Source organism: Cherax quadricarinatus, chromosome 55 (genome assembly GCF_038502225.1).
Source record: "Cherax quadricarinatus isolate ZL_2023a chromosome 55, ASM3850222v1, whole genome shotgun sequence".
NCBI lineage: Eukaryota > Metazoa > Arthropoda > Malacostraca > Decapoda > Parastacidae > Cherax > Cherax quadricarinatus.
Genome location: NC_091346.1, coordinates 71,565 through 95,668, shown reverse-complemented (window position 1 = coordinate 95,668; position 24,104 = coordinate 71,565). Strand labels below are relative to the sequence as shown.

General features: G+C 39.9%; 1 protein-coding gene across 2 annotated transcripts in view; it reads right to left on the bottom strand.

Annotated features, from left to right (window-relative positions):
- The window catches only part of Hpr1 (THO complex 1-like protein Hpr1), a gene marked incomplete at its 5' end in the record, with an annotated part of 99,593 nt that extends 75,749 nt beyond the window's left edge, over positions 1 to 23,844 (bottom strand). For both annotated transcript variants that reach the window (XM_070096775.1, XM_070096776.1), the window contains 1 exon segment: positions 23,721 to 23,844. In XM_070096775.1, coding sequence (XP_069952876.1) covers positions 23,721 to 23,844 — 124 coding nt within the window.
- Positions 23,845 to 24,104: the final 260 nt, after the last annotated feature.

Sequence of the window (24,104 nt, the reverse complement as noted above, 5' to 3'; positions counted from 1 at the left end):
TAGTGATGTGGATTGTGATTTTATTGCTCTTGACGATCATTCGAGTAGTGATAGTGAGGAAACACATTCACCAGTGAAGCGTCGGTATGTACGCCGCCGCATGTGCTCGGGTAGTGTACCCTATGCAGTGCCCAGGGGACAGAGTACATCCCGTGGCCCTACACCAGGAATAGACAGTGAAAGTGAGGATGATGTGGCTACACTTGGCATGGATAGACCACAGGCATCTGTAGATGGTGGTAGTGGTGATGGTAGTGCCACAGCCATATGCGTGACTCACCAGCTCAGGCTGAGACCCACACTGCTGACTCCGCAGTTCAAGGAGTCAGCCACCAGCCCACCACAACCATTGTTGACAACCATTCACCATAACGAAATGCAAGACAGTGGCAAAGTTGATCGAGTGACTAATGAACGTATTCGAAAACCAGTGACAGTGATTGATTATACACAAAACATGCGCTTGGTTGACAAATGTGACATGCAGATTGGCTTTGTTGATTGTGTTCGTAAAAGTTACAAGTGGTACATGAAACTTTTCTTCCATCTCATGGACATTTCAATGCTCAATGCATATAATATGTACCAAATGAAGACTGGCAACAGACCACCGTATGGTGAATTTTGTTTGTCCGTTGTCAGACAACTCATAATGAAGTACCAGGAAACAATACCTGCTATACAACAAGGTCCTCGAACTTCTCAGGATATACCCAAGCATTTGAGGAGGGAAGGTGATCATTTCATAATACAGCTTCCTTCAACTCAGAAGAAATTTGCTCAAAAGAGATGCATTGTCTGTGCACAAACAAAACGACGGCAACAAAGACGCAAAGACACTCGGTTTGTGTGTGAGGAATGTAAGGTACCTCTGTGCATGGTGCCTTGTTTCAAGGACTTCCACAAGCTCCAGCAGTTCTAAAACCATGTCCAGTGATTGTAAATATGTAAATATATGATAGAACATTAGTATTATACAAGATTTGTGCATGTTTATTGTAATAAACAAAAGCGGTAAACAATAATATGATAATAACTTTAGTGCGGTTATTGTGTTCAATACAGAGAGTTTATGTATATACAGTGGTCCCTCAATTATCGTCCATAATCCGTTCCTGGAAGTGGGACTATCATCGAAATGGACGATTTACGAATCAATTTTCCCCATAAGAAATAATGTAAATTCAATTAACCCGTTCCTGACACCCAGAAGTATTAAAACAATAAAATTTTTTACATGAAATATAGATGTAGTACATAAACAATACAGTGACACATGATGAATTAAACATTCACAGAATAACACTTACCTTTATTGGGGATTCTTCTTTGTGTATGGAAGACTGGAGAAGGAGACAGATTGGATTATTTACTGTTTGGAAGGGAAATCCCCTTCCATCAACACCTCGGGTAACAATTGTTTTCTGGGGTTACTTCTCTTCTCTGTTTCTTAATGCCACTAGGACCAGCTTGAGAGTCACTGGAGTCCTGTCTCGCAAAAAAACTGTCCAGAGAGCTCTGTTTCTGGTGTCTCTTTAAAACTTCCCTAAAATGGGCCAAGACTCTGTCACTGTACAAGTTGCCGATATGGCTTGCAACATCCTTCTCTGGGTGATGTTTCTCCATAAATCTTTCCATTCTACCCCACATTTCAAAAATCTCCTTAATTTCTGAAGAAGGCACCTTCCTCCATCTCGCTTCCTCCTCCTCTGCAGCAAGATTCTGAGCTGCGATCTGTTGCTCTTCCTGCTGAAGCTATTTAAGCTCCTCAGTGGTTAGCTCTTCTTTGTGGTCCTCCACCAACTCTTCCACATCCTCCAAACTCACATCCAACCCCAGGGAACTCTCCAGTGCAACAGTAGAGTTTACAACTGACATAGGCTCATCATGGGCTGCCTCAAACCCTTCAAAATCCCTCTTGTGGACACAATCTGGCCACAATTTTCTCCAAGCAGAGTTCAAAGTCCTGGTAGTCACTCCCTCCCAAGCCTTACCTATAAGGCTTACGCAATGGAGAATACTGAAATGTTCTTTCCAAAAATCTCGTAGGGTCAAGTGAGTGTCTGAGGTCACATTAAAGCACCTTTCAAACATTGCTTTGGTGTAGTTTTTTTTTAAAGTTTGATATGACTTGCTGGTCCATGGGCTGGAGGAGAGGAGTGGTATTCAGGGGCAAGAACTTTACTGTGATGAACCCAAACTCCTTCAGAATTAGGTCATCTAAGTTTGGAAGATGAGCAGGTGCATTGTCCATTACTAGGAGGCACTTGAGATCCAATTTCTTTTCCAGGAGGTAATTCTTCACACTAGGGCCAAACACTTCATTGAACCACTCGACGAAAATGTCCCTTGTGACCCATGCCTTACTATTAGATCTCCAAAACACACACAATTTGCTCTTCATAACATTGTTTTTCTTGAACACTCTGGGATTTTCAGAATGGTACACTAGTAACGGCTTCACTTTGAAATCCCCACTAGCATTAGCACAGAACATTAGCATCAGCCTGTCTTTCATAGGATTGTGTCCTGGCAGTGCCTTTTCTTCCTGGGTAATGTAGGTCCTCTTTGGCATTTTCTTCCAAAAGAGGCCTGTTTCATCACAATTGAACACTTGTTCAGGTTTCAGTCCTTCACTGTTTATGTACTCCTTGTGAGGGAAAAGTTCAATAGATAGGAGTAGCGAGGGAGTATATAGTAACAACAGTTTCATTGCCGGCTACTTGTTAAGGTAGGGTAAGTCAAGCTCCCACTATTCCCGCCTTTTTTCCCCCACCCCTAAAGTGATAGTTTGACTGCCGGCTGCTTGTTAAGGTAGGGTCAGTCTAGCTCCCGCTGTTCCTTCCCCTCCTTCTTCCCCCCCCCCCCCGGAAAGGTGACGTGTGGGGCTCCGGTCCAAACAGTAATCACTAGACTCACAGCTCCCAGCACTACTCTTGGATGACAGAGAGGGTCACCTGCCAATCAACGAGGAAAACTGATGGAGATGGACTAACGTCCTGAGACTTCCCCTTTTTGGATTTAATTACCTGTGCACCTGTATGAAATTGCATGACATAACCCCTCATCATTGCAGTGGTAAAGAACCTGCTTTCCTGTCATCGGGACATAATACTCACAGCTATACTGTGAAGAACTAGCCAGTGGGTCGTAACCAACACCTGCGACCCCCCCCCATCATCAGCAACGGCTACGATTTCAACAACACACAGTGTCACCAATACCGGACACCCCTATATATATTAGCGCTGAATTCAGTTATCATTTATATTTTTCATTTTCTTTAATGTAGGATTAATATTTCACATTTAAGTGTTTTATATTTTATATTTTCTATATAATAAAGTGTTTATGTTTGTCTGTTATTATTTCTTTTTCTATTCATTAATTTTCCTGAGGAGGAGCCAGCCTTGGTAATACTGTATTAAGTTGTTACAGGGCTGAGTAAGCCTTCACACTCCTTGAATTCATGCACATATTTTTCAGCCGCCTTGTGGTCCGAACTGGCAGCCTCACCATGCCTTACTACACTATGTATGCCAGTATGCTTCTTAAATCTCTCATACCAGCCTTTGCTGGCCTTAAATTCACTCACATCACCACTAGTTGCAGGCAATTTCTTTGCCAAATCGTCATGCAACTGCCTAGCCTTTCACAAATAAGCGACGTCATAAGACTAGTAGTAGGTTGGTAGACAGCAACCACCCAGGGAAGTACTACCGTCCTGCCAGATGACTGTGAAACAGAAACCTGTAACTGTTTTGCATGATGGTAGGATTGCTGGTTTCTTTTTCTGTCTCATAAACACGCTAGATAACAGGGATATCTTGCTACTCCTACTTACACTTTGGTCACACTTCACAGACACGCACATGCATATATATATACATACATCTAGGTTTTTCTCCTTTTTCTAAATAGCTCTTGTTCTTCTTTATTTCTTCTATTGTCCATGGGGAAGTGGAAAAGAATCTTTCCTCCATAAGCCATGCGTGTCGTATGAGGCGACTAAAATGCCGGGAGCAATGGGCTAGTAACCCCTTCTCCTGTAGACATTTACTAAAAAAGAGAAGAAGAAAAACTTTATAAAACTGGGATGCTTGAATGTGCGTGGATGTAGTGCGGATGACAAGAAACAGATGATTGCTGATGTTATGAATGAAAAGAAGTTGGATGTCCTAGCCCAAAACGAAACAAAGCTGAAGGAGGTAGGGGAGTTTCGGTGGGGGGAAATAAATGGGATTAAATCTGGAATATCTGAGAGAGTTAGAGCAAAGGAAGGGGTAGCAGTAATGTTGAAGGATCAGTTATGGAAGGAGAAAAGAGAATATGAATGTGTAAATTCACGAATTATGTGGATTAAAGTAAAGGTTGGATGCGAAAAGTGGGTCATAATAAGCGTGTATGCACCTGGAGAAGAGAGGAATGTAGAGGAGAGAGAGAGATTTTGGGAGATGTTAAGTGAATGTATAGGAGCCTTTGAACCAAGTGAGAGAGTAATTGTGGTAGGGGATCTGAATGCTAAAGTAGGAGAAACTTTTAGAGAGGGTGTGGTAGGTAAGTTTGGGGTGCCAGGTGTAAATGAAAATGGGAGCCCTTTGATTGAACTTTGTATAGAAAGGGGTTTAGTTATAGGTAATACATATTTTAAGAAAAAGAGGATAAATAAGTATACAAGATATGATGTAGGGCAAAATGACAGTAGTTTGTTGGATTATGTATTAGTAGATAAAAGACTGTTGAGTAGACTTCAGGATGTACATGTTTATTGAGGGGCCACAGATATATCAGATCACTTTCTAGTTGTAGCTACACTGAGAGTAAAAGGTAGATGGGATACAAGGAGAATAGAAGCATCAGGGAAGAGAGAGGTGAAGGTTTATAAACTAAAAGAGGAGGCAGTTAGGGTAAGATATAAACAACTATTGGATGATAGATGGGCAAATGAGAGCATAGGCAATGGGGTCGAAGAGGTATGGGGTAGGTTTAAAAATGTAGTGTTAGAGTGTTCAGCAGAAGTTTGTGGTTACAGGAAAGTGGGTGCGGGAGGGAAGAGGAGCGATTGGTGGAATGATGATGTAAAGAGAGTAGTAAGGGAGAAAACGTTAGCATATGAGAAGTTTTTACAAAGTAGAAGCAATGCAAGGAGGGAAGAGTATATGGAGAAAAAGAGAGAGGTTAAGAGAGTGGTGAAGCAATGTAAAAAGAGAGGAAATGAGAGAGTGGGTGAGATGTTATCAACAAATTTTGTTGAAAATAAGAAAAAGTTTTGGAGTGAGATTAACAAGTTAAGGAAGCCTAGAGAACAAATGGATTTGTCAGTTAAAAATAGGAGAGGAGAGTTATTAAATGGAGAGTTAGAGGTATTGGGAAGATGGAGGGAATATTTTGAGAATTGTTAAATGTTGATGAAGATAGGGAAGCTGTGATTTCGTGTATAGGGCAAGGAGGAATAACATCTTGTAGGAGTGAGGAAGAGCCAGTTGTGAGTGTGGGGGAAGTTCGTGAGGCAGTAGGTAGAATGAAAGGGGGTAAGGCAGCCTGGATTGATGGGATAAAGATAGAAATGTTAAAAGCAGGTGGGGATATAGTTTTGGAGTGGTTGGTGCAATTGTTTAATAAATGTATGGAAGAGGGTAAGGTACCTAGGGATTGGGAGAGAGCATGCATAGTTCCTTTGTATAAAGGCAAAGGGGACAAAAGAGAGTGCAAAAATTATAGGGGGATAAGTCTGTTGAGTATACCTGGTAAAGTGTATGGTAGAGCTATTATTGAAAGAATTAAGAGTAAGACGGAGAATAGGATAGCAGATGAACAAGGAGGCTTTAGGAAAGGTAGGGGGTGTGTGAACCAGGTGTTTACAGTGAAACATATAAGTGAACAGTATTTAGATAAGGCTAAAGAGGTCTTTGTGGCATTTATGGATTTGGAAAAGGCATATGACAGGGTGGATAGGGGGACAATGTGGCAGATGTTGCAGGTGTATGGTGTAGGAGGTAGGTTACTGAAAGCAGTGAAGAGTTTTTACGAGGATAGTGAGGCTCAAGTTAGAGTATGTAGGAAAGAGGGAAATTATTTCCCAGTAAAAGTAGGCCTTAGACAAGGATGTGTGATGTCATCATGGTTGTTTAATATATTTATAGATGGGGTTGTAAGAGAAGTAAATGCGAGGGTCTTGGCAAGAGGCTTGGAGTTAAAAGATTAAGAATCACACACAAAGTGGGAGTTGTCACAGTTGCTCTTTCCTGATGACACTGTGCTCTTGGGAGATTCTGAAGAGAAGTTGCAGAGATTGGTTGACGAATTTGGTAGGGTATGCAAAAGAAGAAAATTAAAAGTGAATACAGGAAAGAGTAAGGTTATGAGGATAACAAAAAGATTAGGTGATGAAAGATTGGATATCAGATTGGAGGGAGAGAGTATGGAGGAGGTAAATGTATTCAGATATTTGGAAGTGGACGTGTCAGCGGATGGGTCTATGAAAGATGAGGTGAATCATAGAACTGATGAGGGGAAAAGGGTGAGCGGTGCACTTAGGAGTCTGTGGAGACAAAGAACTTTGTCCTTGTAGGCAAAGAGGGGAATGTATGAGAGTATAGTTTTACCAACGCTCTTATGTGGGTGTGAAGCATGGGTGATGAATGTTGCAGCGAGGAGAAGGCTGGAGGCAGTGGAGATGTCATGTCTGAGGGCAATGTGTGGTGTGAATATAATGCAGAGAATTCGAAGTTTGGAAGTTAGGAGGAGGTGCGGGATTACCAAAACTGTTGTCCAGAGGGCTGAGGAAGGGTTGTTGAGGTGGTTCGGACATGTAGAGAGAATGGAGTGAAACAGAGTGACTTCAAGAGTGTATCAGTCTGTAGTGGAAGGAAGGCGGGGTAGGGGTCGGCCTAGGAAAGGTTGGAGGGAGGGGGTAAAGGAGGTTTTTTGTGCGAGGGGCTTGGACTTCCAGCAGGCATGTGTGAGCGTGTTTGATAGGAGTGAATGGAGACAAATGGTTTTTAATACTTGACGTGCTGTTGGAGTGTGAGCAAAGTAACATTTATGAAGGGGTTCAGGGAAACCGGCAGGCCGGACTTGAGTCCTGGAGATAGGAAGTACAGTGCCTGCACTCTGAAGGAGGGGTGTTAATGCTGCAGTTTAAAAACTGTAGTGTAAAGCACCCTTCTGGCAAGACAGTGATGGAGTGAATGATGGTGAAAGTTTTTCTTTTTCGGGCCACCCTGCCTTGGTGGGAATCGGCCAGTGTGATAATAAAAATAAAAATAATAAGACTATCTCCTGCTAATTGTTTGTCGTTTATCCACACCAATAATAACTTCTCAACATCTTCGAGTACTGGTGATCTCATTTTTGTCAGTATATTTACCCCCTTTGCAACAACAGCATCCTTGATTTCCTTTTTCTTGGCTATGATGGAAGATATGGTTGTACGGGATTTGTTATACATCCTGGCCAGTTCGCCCACACGTACGCCACTATCATATTGTTCAATGATGTTTTTCTTAAATTCAATCGTATTTCTCACCTTCTTTACCAAAGGCTTGGCACTAGGAGCTTTCTTTGGAGCCATGGTAGCTTGTATAGCACTTGCAAGCACTAAAATAAATGGAATATTATGAAATATTTCGCTGGAGCACGTGAGGGGACAGTCTCTCACAGGTAAACAATGGCACACTGGCTGGGAAGGGAAGGCCCAGGCGGCTCAGAGCGTGAGTACGCGTCCCGGACGAAGGACTATTAGCGAGTTACCGGACCATTTGCGAGCCAATATTTAGACGAAATAACAGGACTATGTATTTCCGAAATGGACGACTTTCAGGCCGGATGATTATTGAGGGACCACTGTACATTATATAAAGTATTGGTCTCTTAAGCCCCAAATGTTAGTAGGAAAAGAAAAAAAATTAAAAAAAAAGCAAAGAAAAAACTACAAAAAACATTAAATAAAGTAACGCGTGTATGTGGAAATCATCGATGTTGCCGCCACCATGTCATTTTGGGTCAACTTCTCAGCACTGTATCTTGGTAAGTACTGACCAGAATTTTTTTTTTTGTCTTATTACCTTCACAAAAATATACTCTTTAATTCTATAAGAAAAAATAATTTTTTTTTTTTCAAAATTTCTTGGACACTGGAGCACCACATCAGATTTTGGCCTTGGACCCTGAAGGGGTTAATGAATCTCAGCATGGGTTCACGAGAGGTTGTTCCTGCCTGACAAATTTACTGACGTTCTTCAATAGAACATTTGAGGCAGTTGACAGTAATAAAGAATACGATATTGTTTATTTGGATTTTAGTAAAGCCTTCAATAGAGTACCTCACAAGAGACTCTTAAGAAAAGTGGCAGCTCATGGTATAAGAGGTAAAGTTCTAGCATGGATAGAGGCATGGCTTACCAATAGAAAGCAGAGAGTTACCATTAATGGGGTGAAATCTGAATGGGGATTAGTCACAAGTGGCATTCCACAAGGATCAGTTTTAAGCCCTCTCTTGTTCATAATTACATTAATGACCTTGATAAAGGGATTACGAGTGACATGAGTAAATTTGCTGATGATACAAAGATAGGCCATATAAGTCATTCTGAGGAGGATAGCAATGAACTCCAGGAGGATTTGGACAAATTAATGTCTTGGTCTGAAAAATGGCACATGAAGTTCAATGTGGATAAGTGTAATAGTGTGGATAGCCCTTGGTAATGAAAATAACCCTCGAAGCTATAATCTAGGTGAAGTAGATGAAATGAAGACACATGTGCAACATCTGGGCATCTTTATTGTAAATGTTTCGCCATCCAGTGGCTTTATTAATACAAATTCCAGGACATAACTTGAAGACAGTGGAGTCACTCTCATTCTTATGATTACAGGCATTGATCCTGATGTAAACCTTTTATTAACCCTTTGACTGTTTCAGGCCCCTCTCTGAAACTGTCATTCTATGTCGCTCAATTTTTGAAAAAAAAAAAAAAAAAAAATTTTTCTTGTGAAATGATAGAGAATCTTTTCCCGATGGTAATGACACCAAAAGTTCGAAATTTGGTCGAAAACTCGAGGAATTATGCTCCCGCGAAGATAGCGGTCTCGGCGACATATGCGTATCGGCGATTTCGCCGACTTTGAGCCCTATTTTTAGCCAATTCCATTGTTCCAGTTGACCAAACTCATAGCTATTTCTTTAGAACTCCATTTTATCTATCAGCTGAGTACAAGAAACCTCCCATTTACTAATTTGGACTACCCAATATGGTGGTCAGAAATTGGCAATTTGGCCAATTTCACGCAAACTAAAAAAGATGCCAATTTCAAAATAGGGTCCAGAATAAACAAGGTAGACATTCGTGGCACTAAAATAACATATGTTCTGTTCATTAGTCACATCTCTAGGCCCCTCTTATATTATTATTGCTTTCTATTTTGATTTTTTATTCATACAAAAAAATACAAAATTTACTGTTATGCAGACGACTGCATTATTGTAAAAATGGTATAAATAATATCAGTGCACTAGTGAAAGAATATTAGACTCCCCAGTTGACGTGTATTGGACGTGTGGTGTGATTTATTTACTCTTGAACATTGGTAAAAATCGAACATTTCCGCTACTTTGAGCTCAGTTTCAAGGTCGTTTTCATCGTCAAAGTAATGAAAATCATCTCTATTTCTGTAATATGTTTTCCATTTTATCACCTAAGACCATGAAAACGCGAATACAACGATAAATACTATACGAAAATACACCTCAAAGTCGGCGTTTTATTCCAAAAAAACGATCAGTTTTTTTTTCTCATTACGCAATGTGTGCTGCAGGATTTTTTTTATGTGGTGCACACTGACCACACAGACCCATTCTCTCACATGTGGGCCTACCAGCTTTCTCCCGCTTGATTTGAAGCCGCTAGAATTATTGAGTATATATATGTCAGAAACATTGGCTCGTAAGACGTATTTATACGTCGAAAACAGTCAAAGGGTTAAATGACTTACACATATCAAACAGCAACTGTAATTATTATACGGCAGACCAAGCAAAGACATTACTCAGAGAAAACAATAACATAACTATCTTTAACCCTTTGACTGTTTCAGGCCCCTCTCTGAAACTGTCATTCTATGTCGCCAAATATTCGAAAAAAAAAAATTATTTTTTCTTATGAAAATGTTAGGAATATTTTTAGTAGTGTTTTAAGCCTAAAAAAAAAATTTGCCATCAGTACTTACCGAGATATAGAGCCGCAAAGTTTGCAGAAAGTGACGTGCGTACGGCAACAGCGGCGACCGCCGCCCACCCGGTATTCTTTTATTTACTCTAATTCAAAGGTTTCTTGCATTTTTCAATATTTTTCTGTTCCAGGTAACTTATGTGGCCTGTGAGACCAATGTAAGGTGCATTCTTCAAATATACACTCATTGTTTACAACACAATAACAGAAAAAACTGTATCACTATTAGTTTGTGTATACACTTTGTTTACACAAACAAACAATACAAAACAATGTTTATTACTATTGTTCCATAATATATATACATATGTAGTCACTAAACACATTCCTAGAACTGCTGCAGCTTGTGGAACTCTTTGAAACATGGGTATATGCAGAGGGGCACTTCACACTCCTCACACATAAAACGAGTGTCTCTGCGTGTTTGTGGGCGTTTTGTGGTATGCATACATACATAACACCTCTTCTGAGCATTTTTCTTGGCAGTAGTAGGAGGCAGTTGTATGGGGTAGTGATCACCAGGCCTCAAACGAGATGACGTCTGTGGGCGCTGGTCTATTGCAGGAGTTGCTCCTTGGTACTTTGCAATTATTTGTCTGATTACTGACAGGCAAAATTCACCATATTTTGTTGTTTTGTTGGTCTTCAACTTGTATATGTTATAAGCATTTAGCATAGAGATATCAACAAGATGGAAAAAAAGTTTTATATACCACTTATAACTCTTGTGTACACAGTCTGCAAACCCAATCTGCATGTCACATTTGTCCACTAAGCGCATATTGAGGTTGTAGTCCATGACAGCTGCAGGCTTTAGAATGGGTTCATTGGTCTCTCTGTTGTCCCTGCCACTGGGTACCATTTCATTTATGTGAACTGATGTCAACAATGTGACATCACGTTTGTCATGCCACCGAAATGCCATGATGTCATTGGCAGCAAAGGCTTGCACCTCACCTCTGCGAGTGCCAGCGTTGAACCTTGGCATATGTTTACGATTACCACGCACTGTGCCACACACGTCTGTCAAGTTCACTCGCAAGAAATCACTGAGTAAGGGGCTTGTGTACCAGTTATCAGTAAATAACATATGCCCCTTACCAAGATATGGTTCCAACACTGTTCGAACCACATCACCAGAGATACCCAATAACTTCATGGTATCTCTCAAAGTATTACTGCCAGTGTACACAATGATATCCAAAACTAGACCACTTCTGCAATCACACAGTACAAATAGCTTTATACCAAAGCATTTCCTCTTGCTTGGTATATATTGCTTGAATGAGAGTCTTCCTTTGAATAAAATCAAGGACTCATCAATAACAAGCTTCCTGAAGGGATAAAAATACATGCAGCACTTTTGTTTCAGGTACATAAACACATTTCTGATCTTATATAACCTGTCACTTCTGTCAGGCCTGGTTTTGTCTGAAAAGTGTAACATACGTAACAGTATCAGGAAACGATTGACACCTATAATGTCACTAAAACCTGGAGTTGAAATCAAGCGTTCTGTTGCCCAGTATGTGGTGACAGTGTACTTATACACATGTGGCATAAGCATTATTGTGGCAAAAAACAGGTACATCTCTGCCACAGTTGTCTCCTCCCACTTGTGTAGCCATGATTTTGGTGAGAGAATTGTATTTGCCATGGTGTAATCACAGTATGTGTTTGTTTCCCTGACAATGATGTCCATCAGGGGTTCATTGAAGAATAACTCAAAGCAGTCCAGTTCACTGGCATTGTTCCCAAGTGGACAAGATGGCTTTATTCCACTTTGTGTTTCATCAAAGTCATGGGGACTGGGAACAAACTCGTCACCGTCCTGCCAATCCCAGATGCAGTCTGCTGGTGGGGTCTGGATATTGTACCGTGGTTGTGGTTGTGCAGGTTGTGGTTGTGCAGGTTGTGGTGGTGCAGGTTGTGGGAGTGTGGGGTAGGGTGAGGCTGGTTGTTGTGCTGCGTCAGCAGTGTGGGTAGTAGCGTGGCCCGCTGATGGTGCCACATGGGCCGTGCCACCCTCACTATCACCACCACTGCCTCCTCCCTCACTGTCACCATTCATACCCATCGTTACAATATCGTCATCTTCACTATCAGGTCGTGGTGTAGGGCCACGGGATGTGCTCCCAGAGTTTCTCCTTCCCCTTGGAACAACATATGAAACACTACCAGACCACATGCCACGTCGTATATACTGCCGCTTCACTGGGGAATATTCACTCTCACTGTCACTAGAACTGCTTTCAATGACCTTGAAATCACTATCACTATCACTGCTATCATCTGGGTGTTGTACACGACCAAATAGTTTCCTCTTTCGTCCTGGTACAGGCGAACGTGAACGTGAACAAGCTGGCACAGCACCAGAGGTGGAAGGTTGTGGGTCATCTGGGTTTTCATCACTAATTACGTTATCCTGGGCACTTTTTCCGGTAACACTCACTTCAAAACCCTGGAATTCACTGTCACTGACATTTTCATCGCTGTTAGAGCTATCACTTGGGAACAAAAGACCTCCAATCCGCCGAGGAGTGAGGAACTTCTTACCGAGAGGCATGGTGAAAATGGACTAACAACATGGCGTTCCCAGAATGCACCGCTGGGTCCCAGATTTTTTTCATAGGGTGCACACCGACCACTGAGACCCATTCTCTCTCGTGTAGGCCTACCAGGCCTTTGGCGCTTGATTTGAAGCCGCTAGAATTTGTGCGAATAAATATGTCAGAAACATTGGCTCGTAAGACGTATTTATACGTCGGAAACAGTCAAAGGGTTAATTACAAAGTCAGATCCTTGAGCAAACATTATGATGACCTCACAGCATTACTCAATTCTCTTCATTCCAGTATGTCAATCATCACACTCACGAAACCTGGCTAAAGCCCGGTACTATAGATGTCTATCCCATTCCTGGTTACACAGCCATACACAACTGTAGGACAGACCAGCAAGGGGGTGGAACGGCTATTTACTACTCAAATCAACTTGAATATATCAATAAATCTTGCACAAGGGATAAGCATGGTGAATATACCATAGCTAAATTTAAATCAAAAGGCCTACAAAAGCCCCTCACAGTTATAAACATCTACAGAGTACCACAGTTAAACATTTACTTTAGTGAAAAATTAGGAAACTTGATAACTGATGCACATATGAACAAAGACCATCTGCTGCTAACAGAAGACTTCAACATAAATCTACTACATGAACAGGACCCACTAGTTACCGAATTCACAAACACTATGAGAAACCGCTTGTTGCTCACAGCTGCTACCAACAATATCTAAACCTACAAGAATCTCCGAGACTAGTATCTCTTTAATAGACCACATCTGGACTAACACCATATCCCCTTTAACCCTCTGAGAGTCTGTGCCATAGATCTACGGCTAAACGTTGAGGGTCCAAACCGTAGATCTAAGTCATGAGCTCAGCTCACTCTGACAAGGTGTGAGCGGTAAATTTTGGCCTAGATATGAGAGAATACATATATGTGGTATGTGTGCACCAGATAAAACAAATCCTGCAGCACACAGTGCTTAATGAGAGAAAAAAACTGAGACCGTAATTTTCAATTAAAACAGCGACTTTGCAGTGTTTTTTTGTACGTTTTTTATAGTTGTATTTGCAATTTTTTGGTCTCATTTGATAGAATGGAAGATATATTACAGAAATAGAGATGATTTTGATTGGTATTTGTACTGGAAATGGCTTGAAACTGAGCTCTAGGAAACAGAAATGTTTAATTTTTGCAGATGTTCAAGAGTAAACAAATGACCTCACAAGTCTAATACACGCCTGCTGGTGGGTCTAATATATGTTGACAAATGTGGTGATATTATTTATACAGTTATTACAATATTGCATAACAGTAAATCTATTTTTTAGTTTGAATAAAAATTCATTATGTGAATAAAAAATCAAGATGGAATTCATTAGTAAAGCCTGAAAATGTAACTAATGAACAGAGGAAATGTTATTTTAGTGCCAGGAATGCCTGCATTGTTTATTCTGGACCCTATTTTGAAATTGGAATATTTTGAACTTTGCATTAAATTGGCCAAATTACCAATTTCCAATCACTTTATTTTGTAGTTGAAACAGTTGACTTGGCAAATTCTTATGCTCAATCAACAGAATAGAAGTAATACTAGTGAAATAGCTAAGAATTTCGTCACCTGGAATAAATATAACTGTTAAATATAATTGGCCTAAAATGGGAGTCAAAGTCGGCAAAATTGCCGATGCGTAAATATCGCTGACACATCAAAATTCGCGATAGCATAATTTCGTCAATTTTCCATCAAATTTTGTACTTTTTGTTTTATTACCTTCAGAAAAAGATTCTCTACCATTTCATAAGAAAAAATAACAAAATTATTTTTTGAAAATTCTTGGACACTGGTGCACACTTTGAAATTTGGCCTCTGGACCCTGAAAAAGTTAAAATCAGGCATAACCACAGACAACACCACAGACCACTACCCAACCTTTCTCATAACCAACCTAGGCAAATTGCCCCAAGACACTACTAAAGTTACCTTCAGACTACATAACGAGACAGCTGTTAATAACTTTATAGCAGCTATGAATAACACTGACTGGCATAATGAGCTCGAGACATACAGATATGAACGAATGTATTAATAATTTTCTAAAAAAAAAAAGCCCACTACCTCTATAACAAACACTACCCTAAAAAACTAAACAAATCTCAGCAAAGAGACTGAATAGTCCCTGGCTAACACCCAGCATCCTTAAATCCATTAACATAAAGCACCAATATGAAAAACAGTACAGAATGGGTCAAATAACTAGAGACCAGTCTAAACGTTACTCATTAGCTCTTACCAGCCTGATAAGAAAGTCTAAAAAATTGTATTATGAAAACAGATTACATAACATCAAAGGTGATATGAAAAAGACCTGGAAAACTCTATCTGAAATTCTTGGAACTAAAAAGACATCCAAAAACAAAAGAATCAAATTAACAAAATCAGACGAACCCCTACTCCCACCAACTGAAACAACAAACAGACTCAATGTTTTCTTCTCCGCCTTAGGAAAGAACCTAGCGAGCAAAATCCCAAGCTCACACACCCATCCATCAGACTACCACACGGGGACCTACCCGAATACACTATTCCTAGTTTTTATCAACCCAACAGAAGTCTCGCTCATCAACTCATCATCAACACCCTTAAAAACAAGGCAGGAGATATAAACAACTCGCCAACTTTTATATACAAAAAAAGCTTCTCAAGTATTATCACCGACTATTTCAACATTCTTTAACAAATCCATAGAATCCTCCACCTTCCCAGTAATTCTCAAAATTGTGAGGGGTCACTCCGATCCACAAAGGAGGTGACCAAGCTCAGTTGAATAACTATAGACCAATATCTAATTTACCACTGCTCTCTAAAATCTTTGAAAAATTAATTCACAGACAGATCTATTCCTACCTCATCTCATACAACATACTAAACCCTTGTCAGTTTGGGTTCAGGGATAATAAAAGCACAAATGATGCTATCATACACATGCTAGAACTAATATATACCGCTCTCGAGAAGAAAGAAGTCCTGCTGGGAATTTTCATTGAATTACGTAAAGCTTTTGATAGAGTCAACCATGAATTGCTGCACACTAAATTAACATGCTATGGTATAAGAGGCCACTTCCTCAACTACCTAAAGTCATACCTTAGTAAGAGAAGCCAATATGTGTACACAAACGCTGCAAACTCTTCTACTCAACCAATCACAATAGGAGTCCCACAGGGAAGTGTCCTTGGTCCACTCCTCTTTCTCATCTACATAAATGACCTACCAAATGCATTATAGCTACTCAAACCCACATTATTTGCAGATAACACTATATAAGTCTTCTCCAACCGAAACCCAGTCATTCTCGCCAACACTGTCAATGCCGAATTGCAGAAAGTATCTGCCTGGATGATGACTAATAAACTTACCCTAAATACTGACAAAACCTATTTCATTCAGTTTGGAAACAGAGCTGCAAATGTTCCACTTAACATAACGCTAAATGGATCACCCGTCACAAGACTCGCAGAGGAAAAATTCCTAGGAATCCACCTAGACAGTAGCCTCAAATTCCAGACACACATGCAACAAGACTGTAGGCATACTATCAAAGATACGGTACTATGTTCCACAATCAGCTCTCCTTGCACTGTATCATTCACTCATCTACCCTTATCTCACAAATGGAATTTGTGCTTGGGGATCAACAACATTAAATCACCTAAGACCACTAATAACCCAGCAAAAGGCTGCAGTCAGAATAATAACAAATTCCCACTCCCGACAGCATACTCCACCAATATTTAAAAGTCTAAATCTGCTCACCATAAAGAACATCCATACTTATTCATGTGCCTACTACATACATAAAACAATACATGCAAACATAAACCCTCCACTCAAACTTCTCCTCACCAACTTCAACAGGACATATGACCATAACACAAGACACAGATCTCTTTTTGATGTACCCCATGTTCATATCACACTGTGTAAAAACTCTATGCACATAAAGGGCCTCAAAATTTGAAATTCATTACCAGAAAATACTAAAGTAACCCGGTCTAAAAATCAATTTAAGATTTCTCAAAAGCCACTTAATCACCTTAGACTAAATACTCAATACTCAATATTTAACATTACCAATAAATCTCCCAATTACCAAAATCTTAAAACTACAAGACTAGATGATCAAGTTCATACATTAACTAATTACCACATAGAATTATAAATACCTACCAAAAACAGTATTGCCCTACACCAAATTGTAGCATTCTCATACTGTGAACTACAATGAATCACAATGTTATATTTCCATAATATAATTTCAATATTCACTTTTGAACCTATTGTCCATTGTCGACAGGAATATAATTGAATCATGTATCATAAAAAGTATTTTTGAAAATATGAATATATCCTTTGTTTATATAAATTAGATTCATTAATAATTAATAGAACTATTGTACAACTATGATAAGTTTCTTTAGTGTTAAGTAGTCAGTAAGCCATTAAATTAAGTCTGCCCACAATGCCTAGGCATAATAGAGGCTGTATATAATTTGGTAGAATTACCAACACTATATAAAGTAAAAGGACACAAGTGCAACTAATGTGACATATTATCGTGGCAACGTTTCACTCGCACTTGTGTCATTTTACTTTACATAACAGAGGCTCTCTATGCACTGTAACCCATTATTGTAAATACATAATCTCAATGTACTACTTGCAAATAAATAAGTAAATAAATACATTTACCTCTCTGCCTCCATGGACAACATTCTTTATCTCTATAGATGCTTCAATGCACCACCCACCTTCTTCCCCTCATCAATTCTATGGTTTGCCTTGTCTTTCATAGACCCAGCTCCTGACAAATCTACTCCTAAATATCTGAACACTTTCACTTCTTCCATACTCCTTCCTTCCAATCTGATGTATAATATTTCATTATCAAAATTTTTTGTTACCCCTCACAATCTCGCTCTTTCCTGTGTTCACTTTTAATTTCCATCTTTTACAAACTCTCCCAGATTTATCTACCAACCTCTGCAACTTCCCTTCAGAATCTCCAAGAGCACTCTGTCATTAGCAAAAGGCAACTGTGACAACTCACACTTTGTACTAGATTCTTTATCCTTTAACCCCACACCTCTCGCCAACACAGTAGAATTCATTTCTTTTACAAGCACATCTAAAAATATGTTAAGCAACCAAGGTGATATTACACATCCCTGTCTAAAACCTACTTTTACTGGAAAATACTTTCCCTCTCCCCTACATACCCTAACCTGAGCTTCACTATTCTCATAAAAACTCTTAACTGCCTTAAGTAGCCTACCACCTATTCCATACACTTGCAACATCTGCCATACTGCTAACCTATCCACTCTATCATATCTTCTTCTTCTTTCAACAAACTGGCCGTATCCCACCGAGGCAGGATGGCCCAAAAAGAAAAACAAAAGTTTCTCTTTTTTAAATTTAGTAATTTATACAGGAGAAGGGGTTACTAACCCCTTGCTCCCGGCATTTTAGTCGCCTCTTACAACACGCATGGCTTACGGAGGAAGAATTCTGTTCCACTTCCCCATGGAGATAAGAGGAAATAAACAAGAACTAGAAAGAAAATAGCAGAAAACCCAGAGGGGTGTGTGTATATATATGCTTGTACATGTATGTGTAGTGTGACCTAAGTGTAAGTAGAAGTAGCAAGACGTACCTGAAATCTTGCATGTTTATGAGACAGAAAAAAAGGACACCAGCAATCCTACCATCATGTAAAGCAATTACAGGCTTTTGTTTTACACTCACTTGGCAGGACGGTAGTACCTCCCTGGGTAGTTGCTGTCTACCAACCTACTACCTAGGACTCTATCATATGCCTTTTCTAAATCCATAAACACAATAAAAATTTTCTTACCCTAACCTTCCTAAAAGTTCATCTATGAACATGTTTTCTGTTTTAACGTTAATTCTTTCAATATTAACTCTACCATATACTGTACCTGGTATGCTCAACAGGCTTATTTCCTTATAATTCTTACAATCTTCCATATCCCCATTTCTTTTATACAAATTAACTATGCACACTCTCGGCCAATCCCTCAGTACCTTTCCCTCTAACCAACCACTCCAAAACAATATCCCTACCTGCCTTTAACATTTCTGTCTTGACCCATCAATCCCAGCTGCTTTACATCCTTTCATTCTACTCACTGCCTCACACTCACATCTGGCTCTTCCTCACTCCTAAAAGATGTTATACTTCCCTGGCCAAAGCATGAAAGCACTGCTTTTTTTCTGTTCATCAACATTTAACAGATCAGCTAACTAGATGATCAGCCTGTAACTGATTTCATCAACAATATGAACAACACACTTCTCATACCAACAATAACTAAACCAACCAGGCTCACTGAAACAAGTGCAACCATAATAGACCACATATGGACCAATATACTAGCCCCCCCTAAATCAGGGATAATCACAGATAGCACTACAGACCACTACCCTACCTTCCTCTTGACAAACATTAGTAAACCACCACTTGAATACAACAAAGTTTCATTTAGACTCCATGATGAGGCCTCAATAAGGAATTTCACAGCTGACCTAGAGACTGTTGACTGGCCTACAGAATTCTCCAAGGCCAATGGTATTGATGATTGGACAGACATTTTTCTTAACAAATTACTTAGACTATACAACAAACATTGTCCTATAAAAACGAAACAGATCACAAACAAACGGCTTGGTTGCCCATGACTAACCAGCACCATTCTGAAATCCATTGATAAGAAACACCAATATGAAAAGCAATATAGACAGGGCTTAATACACAAAGATATTCTTAAACACTATTCATCAGTCCTCACCAAAGTAATAAAGAAAGCCAAACAACTATACTACTCCAGTAGATTCACTGACACAAGAGGAGATATAAAAAAGACCTGGAAAACACTCTCTCAGATTCTAGGGACCCACAAAGTGAAAAAACCAAGAATATTGTCCTAACTAAACCTAATGAAACACCACTGCAACCCACTGACACAGCTAACAAGATAAACGACTTCTTCTCAACCATAGGTTCTAATCTCGCCAATAAAATCCCACGTACCAATGCCCATGCCGGGGACTACCTAGATGGGAATTTCCCAAATTCCTTCTATTTTGCTCCACCTGAGCCCACGGAAGTCACCGAGATTATAAAGTCACTTAAAAATAACTCAGGGAATCTGTCTCATGTCCCACCATTATTGTACAAGAGAGCGGCCCATGTCCTCTCGCATACTATCTCATTACTTTTTAACAAGTCACTAGAAACTAGCACCTTCCCGAAACTACTCAAGATGGCAAGGGTTACACCAATACATAAAGGTGGTGACCCTACAGATTTAAACAACTATAGGCCAATATCAAACTTACCATTGCTATCCAAAATCTTTGAGAAACTCGTGCACAGGAGACTATATTCATTTATAACGGCACAAAACATACTCAACCCCTGCCAATTTGGATTCAGGAAAAATAAAAGCACTAACGATGCAATCATAAAAATGCTAGATCTGCTTTACACAGCATTGGAAAATAAGGAATATCCACTAGGAATTTTTATTGACCTAAGAAAAGCTTTTGACACAGTAGACCACGGCATCCTACTCCACAAACTTGACCATTATGGTATAAGAGGCCATGCGCTTGCATATTTCAAATCTTACCTTACTAATAGGTATCAGTATGTCACCATTTAAGACACAGCATCAACAACACAACCACTTGATACTGGAGTTCCGCAGGGAAGTGTCCTTGGTCCCCTGCTCTTCCTCATATACATCAATGATCTTCAACACCATTGTTAATGAGGAGCTGATCAAAATATCGACTTGGATGACAGCCAATAAACTTACGCTTAACGCTGGCAAAACCTACTACATTATGTTTGGTAACAGAGCAGGAGATGCGCAAATTAACATTAAGATCGACAACACTCTAACTGCCAGGCATAATGAGGGTAAATTCCCAGGCCTATACCTCGACAACAACCTGAACTTCAGCACCCATATCCAACACATAACCAAAAAAGTATCCAAAACGGTTGGGATCCTCTCCAAGATACGATACTACGTGTCGCAAACTGCCCTTCTCACACTATACCATTCACTTATATATCCATACCTCACCTATGCTATCTGTGCTTGGGGTTCAACTGCAGCAACACACCTAAAGCCAATAATAACCCAACAAAAAGCTGCAGTAAGAATAATCACTAAATCACATCCCTGGCAACACCCCCCCCCCACACTTCATAGATCTAAACTTACTCCCTGTTCAGTACATCCACACTTACTACTGTGCAGTCTACATCTACAGGACCTTAAATTCCAATATTAACCACGACCTAAAACGCTTTCTTGATAGTTGTGACAGAACCCACAGGCACAACACCAGACACAAACATCTCTATGACATTCCCCGTGTCCAACTAAACCTTTACAAAAATTCAATGTATGTCAAAGGCCCTAAAATCTGGAACACCCTACCTGAAAATTCTAAAACTGCAGACACATTCATCACCTTCAAAACTACCATCAGAAAACATCTTATCTCCCTGATACACCCTGTCAACTAATTAGACGAATACCACCTGGTGGTTCACACTTACACTCACTCACCCATTTGACCATAAACAGAAATATCAATCTCAATCTCAAAATAATGAATCTTAACTAGTCATAAGTTGGCCTGTGAGACTCCAATACTGAAACTATGTATAGTGCCAAAACAAAAGCATTCACATTGCTAAACTCACAAACTAGTATTTAGTCACTTAGCCATAATACCAACTTACCTCATAATTTTGTAATATTTTAAACTTAAGATTTAATCTAAGTCTGCCCGAAATGCCTAGCCATGCAAGGTGTTCTAGTGGTACACTCTGTAATTATTACTTTACTACATGTAAACCACACAATAACCAAATTCTGTAAACTCAACATTGTAATCCTTATGGAGAATAAGTGTTTGCAATAAATCAAACAGAATCCTTGGCATCATATCAAGGAGCATAAATAAGAGTCCTCAGGTTCTTCTTTAACTCTATATAAATTTGGTTAGGCTTCATTTAGATTATGCTGCACAGTTCTGGTCACCATATTACAGAATGGATATAAATGCACTGGAAAATGTACAAATTAGGATGACAAAGTTGATCCAATGTATCAGAAATCTTCCCTATTAGGATAGACTGAGGGCCCTGAATCTGCACTCTGTAGAATGGCGTAGAATTAGGGGGGATATGACTGAGGTGTATAAACGGAAAACAGGAATAAATAAAGGGAATGTAAACAGCATGCTAAAAATATCTAGCCAAGACAGGACTCGCAGCAATGGTTTTAAGTTGGAAAAGTTCAGATTCAGGAAGGATATAGGAAAGCACTGGTTTGGTAATAGAGTTGTGGATGAGTGGAACAAACTCCCGAGTACTGCCATAGAAGCTTAGACGTTGTGAAGTTTTAAAAATAGGTTGGATAAAGGCATGAGTGGGTGTGGGTGGGTGTGAGTTGAACCTGACTAGCTTGTGCTGATAGGTGTGATGCCGTGCTCCTTCCATAAGCGGATGTGACCTGACCTGACCTGTCTAGGTGGGTCATTGGTTTAAGCCGAGAGGTGACTTGGACATGCCTTGCATGGGCCAGTAGGCCTGCTGCAGTGTTCCTTCTTTCTTATGTTCTTATGTAATACCACCTTCTCAGTGAGGATACACAATACTGAAATGGATACAAGCCACTAATTTAAACACACAAGAGTTACAGTCATCTGCACGTGTGAACAAGATCTGTGGATTTTTTTTTTTACATTTTTTTTTATTATCACACTGGCCGATTCCCACCAAGGCAGGGTGGCCCGAAAAAGAAAAACTTTCACCATCATTCACTCCATCACTGTCTTGCCAGAAGGTTGCTTTACACTACAGTTTTTAAACTGTAACATTAACACCCCTCCTTCAGAGTGCAGGCACTGTACTTCCTATCTCCAGGACTCAAGTCCGGCCTGCCGGTTTCCCTGAATCCCTTCATAAATGTTACTTTGCTCACACTCCAACAGCACGTCAAGTATTAAAAACCATTTGTCTCCATTCACTCCTATCAAACACGCTCACGCATGCCTGCTGGAAGTCCAAGCCCCTCGCACACAAAACCTCCTTTACCCCCTCCCTCCAACCTTTCCTAGGCTGACCCCTACCCCGTCATCCTTCCACTACAGACTGATACACTCTTGAAGTCATTCTGTTTCGCTCCATTCTCTCTACATGTCCGAACCACCTCAACAACCCTTCCTCAGCCCTCTGGACAACAGTTTTGGTAATCCCGCACCTCCTCCTAACTTCCAAACTACGAATTCTCTGCATTATATTCACACCACACATTGCCCTCAGACATGACATCTCCACTGCCTCCAGCCTTTTTACATTTTATGCCTGCCAATCCAATTATGACCATCCTTTGTAACATTGCTCTCTGTAAGAAAATAGGTGCTGAAAGTAGGTGTTGGAAAGTTAGAAAATTAGGAATAAGACTTGTTAAGCTGGAACATCAGGAAAACAACCGTTGGAAAGTTGGAGCACCAAGGACATAAATACTGGTTAGCTAGAACTCCAGAAAAACAACTGTTGGGATGTTGGAACACCAGAAAACAATTGTTGGTAAGCTGGAGCATAAGGAACAACTGTTGGTAAATTGGATCATAAAGAGCATAACTATTGGTAAGCTGGATCACAATGAACACAACTGTTGTTAAGTTGGATCATAAGGAACACAACTGTTAGTTAGATCATAAGGAACACAACTGTTGGTAAGGTGGATCATAAGGAACACAACTGATGAAAAGTTGAAACATCAGGAATTCAATTGAAAAGAAACAGTACCTTTAATATATGTTTGACAGTGGTGACGAAGACAGGACCATCAGGAGGAGTCTCTTCAAGCAATGAATACACAACTTCTTCTGTTTTCTTCACCCAGGCTGACTGTTCTTCTGTTAACGTCTCCCTGGAACATTAAGAATGTAAACTGACAAATGTTGTTCTTAGTTCGGTATGAAGTTTGAGAATACAGGGGATGACATAGGAAAAGAGAGACATGCAGTTCTTACTAAGTTCAACTGTGTTCATCAGCTGACTCCTTGTTATTAATCTCTCTCCAAACTGCTTCTTGTTCTCGGCAAAATTTACTAACAATCTCTCATTCGCTTTCCTTTTGCATTCTGTCACCACTCTTTTAACATCTTTTTTTCTTTTTATATGCATTGT